Here is a 3938-nt window from a genome sequence, read left to right as displayed (position 1 = left end):
CTACAATCAATGATAAAATCAACTACAATCAATGATAAAATCAACTACAATCAATGATAAAATCAATGATAAAATCAACTAAAATCGATGATAAAATAATGTGGAGGCAGAATAGGCTTGCTTAAAAAGAAAAGTCTTTAAGCCTTTTTTAAAGTCAGTCAATGACTGTGGAGCTCTCAGATATTCAGAGAGGGAGTTCCAGAGGTGGGGGGGCAGCCACACAGAATGCCCGATCTCCCATGGTCCTTAATTTAGTTTGTGGAAGGTGGAGGAGATGACTGTTCTGTGATCATAGGGACCGGGTGGATGAATATGGAGCAAGAAGGTCCTTCAGATAATCTGGTGAATTTCAGTATAAACACTGATGGTGATGAGAGCAATTCTGTACTGAATTCTGTAGGTGACAGGAAGCCAGTGGAGGTTATGGAGAATGTGTGTAATATGTTCAAATTTCCGAGCTCTCAATAAAATCCTGGCTGCACTGTTTTGAATATATTGAAGCTTCTGAAGGTTTTTGCCGGGTATTCCAGTAAACAGGGAGTTGCAGTAGTCGAGCCTGGATTCAACTATGGTGTTGTTTTGGTGAGCAGGGGTGCAGTCTTGTGTAGAGGGCATAGAGCAGGGGTCTCAGCACACAGCCCTGTGGAGCTCCCATGCTGAGGCTGAGGGCCATGGATGTGTGATGGCCCACCCAAATCCTCTGACTGCAGTTGGACAGGAAACTGTTTACCCATGTGCAGGTGGAGTGTGGAAGTCCCAGTTCCCCCAGTTTGTCCACCAGTTTGTCGGGGAGGATGGTGTTGAAAGCAGAGCTGTTGTCTACAAGGAGCATTTGCACATAGCTCTCTTTTGTCCAGGTGGGACAGAAACATGGTGGGCTGTGGCCATGGCACCCTCAGTTGATCTGTTAGCTCTGTAGTCAAAGTGGTGGGGGTCGAGGGGTTGTGGGGAGTGAAGTGACTCCTGACAACTGTCTGGTAGTCCTTCAGACAGGACATTGGGGGTTTCTTGGCTATGGAGACTATTGTAGATGTCTTCAGGCAGGCTGGGACCATGGACTGGGACAATGACCTGTTGAAAGTCCTGGCCATGACTCCAGCTAGTTGGTGTGCGCAGTCTCTCTGAACACGTCCGGGGTCAGGTCCAGCAGCCTTCCTCGGGTTAGTTACTAGTTAATTAATGAACTAGTCGCCCATTCTTCAGCCGTGACTAAACCAACATTTATTACACCCAGTTTGTAAATTGTAGCTGACCTTTTCAAATTTAATTTAACTGGTGTCACAGCTTTAGTCTCATTATTTTTACAGTTTCTCCTGTGCCTTCGAACGCACCGCAGCCTCCAGTCATCTCTTCAAGTCTCCTGTCTGACCTCGAAGGCCTTTCTCTGTCCAACGTGTCGTCCACCTTGCAGGTGAGTGTGGACAGTTCCCTCCATCAATGTTCTCTGAGTCGCTCGGTCCCTTCGTCCTCACTCTTACTCGGTGATGAGATGAGTGCAACTCCCCCGAGGAACATTTCTGCTCCAGACAACTGTTGACCTTTTCTTATATTTATAGCTGGTGAGGACGGCCATGCAGTCCTCCCTGCTTCCTGTGTCTCTTGTCTTTTTCTGTCGTCCACACCCTTGAACTCTATTTCCGCGTCTCATCCGTGAGTCCTCCCGCTCGTTTGTCGTCTCCTGTCCGTCAGGTGGTGTCCCTCGTGTTGTTTGTGTTTGATGCTCGACCTTTGCTGCTGTGATGGCTCCTTCCTCACTTGGGTTGGTGTTCTTTGTGTTCTTTCTTCTCCTGGGAGGAAGCATGGAGACATTTCTTTCTGTTCTTGCTGTGTCTTTACCTGAGTCCAATGTTAGAGTCCTGTGGAGAAATTTAACAACACAAAGGTTTGTAGTGATAAAAATCAGAATACTAATGCAGTGATGTTTTTATTTTAGAAATGTTCTTTAATAACTTGATGCTCTAAACGATTTATCTAAATAACAACAAGTGTTGTGTGTTGTCGTCCTTGTGTTCCCATTCAACGGTGAGACTAGTTCTCTGGATTTAACCCATCACACCTGGGATGCGCCCAGGTGGTGCAGTGGGCAGCTATGTAGGCACTTGGGAAGCAATTGGGGATTGGGTGCCTTGCTCAGAGACACCACGACATGTGGGACTGGCTGGGGATTGAACCTGGGACTTCCAGGTCCTGAGTCAGCTGCCCCGCCTCTGGCCCGCCTCTGGCCCGCCTCTGCCCCGCCTCTGCCCCGCCTCTGCCTCTGAATGTATGAAGGAGTGCAGTTTATCACTTGAATGATCTTTAAGTTGTGAATTATCCACCAGTTGATGGTTTACAGCTGAAGAACAGAAAAGACCGACACGAACCTCAACTGTCGTCTCTGAACCAGCTCCAGTCGAGCTGCTTCACTCTTTCAAACCTCCTAATGCAGCGTAAACAACGTTTACCGTCTCCTGTCTCGGAGCCAAGAGGAGAGATGGAAAATACAGTCCGTCCGTCCGTGCATGTTGTGATCATAACGTGAACATGAAGTGAGACACTGACTTCCTTTTTGGAGTGGGCTGCATCACAATCCAAGATGGCTGCTGCCATAAATGTTTGTCTTCTGAGCTGCGTAACTTGAAAAACGAGCAACTCGTCCCACCGTAGATATCTTTCATCAGAAACATGTAGGTTTACTTACACTCTCTGTCCAGAGCAGAAAAACACTCGACTCTTCAAGTCCCTCAGCGACGGGGACGTGGTGGACCGGGCCCATCGTTCAGCGGTTTTAAGGTGACAGTGGTCCACATGGGTCCTGGATCTTAGTCGTGTCAGACTCTGTTTCTCTAAAGTGAAGGTGTTGAACGACCAAAGTGCAGCACGGAATGTAGGACAGTGGTCCCCAACCTTTACTGCGCCGGGTGGGGGGTCTGAGGGTCCTACCCCAGAGAATTTGACTGCAAAGCCTCTGCAGCTCCGCAGTAAGAGGTGTTCACTTCAGGACAAAAAACTGAGGTCGCTGATTTGTCACTTCTAAACATGAACATTAAACGAAACAAACATTTGAAATATATCAGTCTGTGTGTAACCAACAGTGGTGGAGGAAGTACTCAAACACTGTACTTAAGTAAAAGTACAAATAAACTGACAAAAATGTACTCTAGTAAAAGTAGAAGTACCACATTAACATTTTTACTTAAGTAAAAGTAAATAAGTATTTTCTTTAAAAATACTTAAAGTATTAAAAGTACAAGTACTTCCTGAATGTATTACCTAATGTAATGGTCTACAGTATCATTAAGCCTGCGTACCATATGTATATTTTCTGTAATACATTAATAGTATTGATCCGTTTTACTGACCGATGCTGCAGATAATACATGTTTTTATTGTGTTTATTTACTCTGTGACACAGTTCACATCTGGACTTGTGATTCTGTGCGTCAGAATTTCAGGGATGACCTGCAGAGTTAAATGTCATTAATCAAAACAAGAAAGAGGAATGATTATACCTTTGAAAGTTTTTAACACAAATCAAAACCAACGTGTCATTTGAACTGCAGTAAATAATTTAAGTAAAAGTTGTCTGATGAACAAAAGGAGCATTAGACATAAAGAACATCTGATCATTTCAACTCCAGTTTGTCATCAGCTCCAGTTAAAATATGTCTATTCAACCTTGTAATGGGTCAATATTGAACAATATTTTAACTTCCTGACAACATTTTTAAAACTTGGACCCGAGTGTCGAGACACTTGGAGACATGTCTCGTCTCCTAACATCATGAACTGACACATTTTAATATTGCAGCAAGAAGTTCTTGTTCAAGTTCAGAAGAAGTTGTTTTCAAAGATTTTTGAGTCCAGTCTGGATCTTGTGGGAGAATCTGTCCTGCTGTACTGAACAGTCTGTCAATAATCTTTCAATAATCTTTCAATAGTCTTTCAATAGTCTTTCA

The 3938-nt window shown here is 44.4% G+C and overlaps 1 protein-coding gene across 1 annotated transcript in view; it reads left to right on the top strand.

The window, feature by feature from the left end:
* ap3b1a (adaptor related protein complex 3 subunit beta 1a) overlaps positions 1-3938 on the top strand; it is a gene marked incomplete at its 3' end in the record, with an annotated part of 88526 nt that overhangs the window by 59571 nt on the left and 25017 nt on the right. The window contains 1 exon segment of the mRNA XM_037692178.1: positions 1308-1411. Coding sequence (XP_037548106.1) covers positions 1308-1411 — 104 coding nt within the window.

This window comes from Nematolebias whitei, chromosome 18, assembly GCF_014905685.2.
Source record: "Nematolebias whitei isolate Nwh7 chromosome 18, NemWhi1, whole genome shotgun sequence".
Classification (NCBI taxonomy): domain Eukaryota; kingdom Metazoa; phylum Chordata; class Actinopteri; order Cyprinodontiformes; family Rivulidae; genus Nematolebias; species Nematolebias whitei.
The sequence above is the reverse complement of the archived record's forward strand: the minus strand, read 5'-3'. Positions and strand labels throughout refer to the sequence as shown.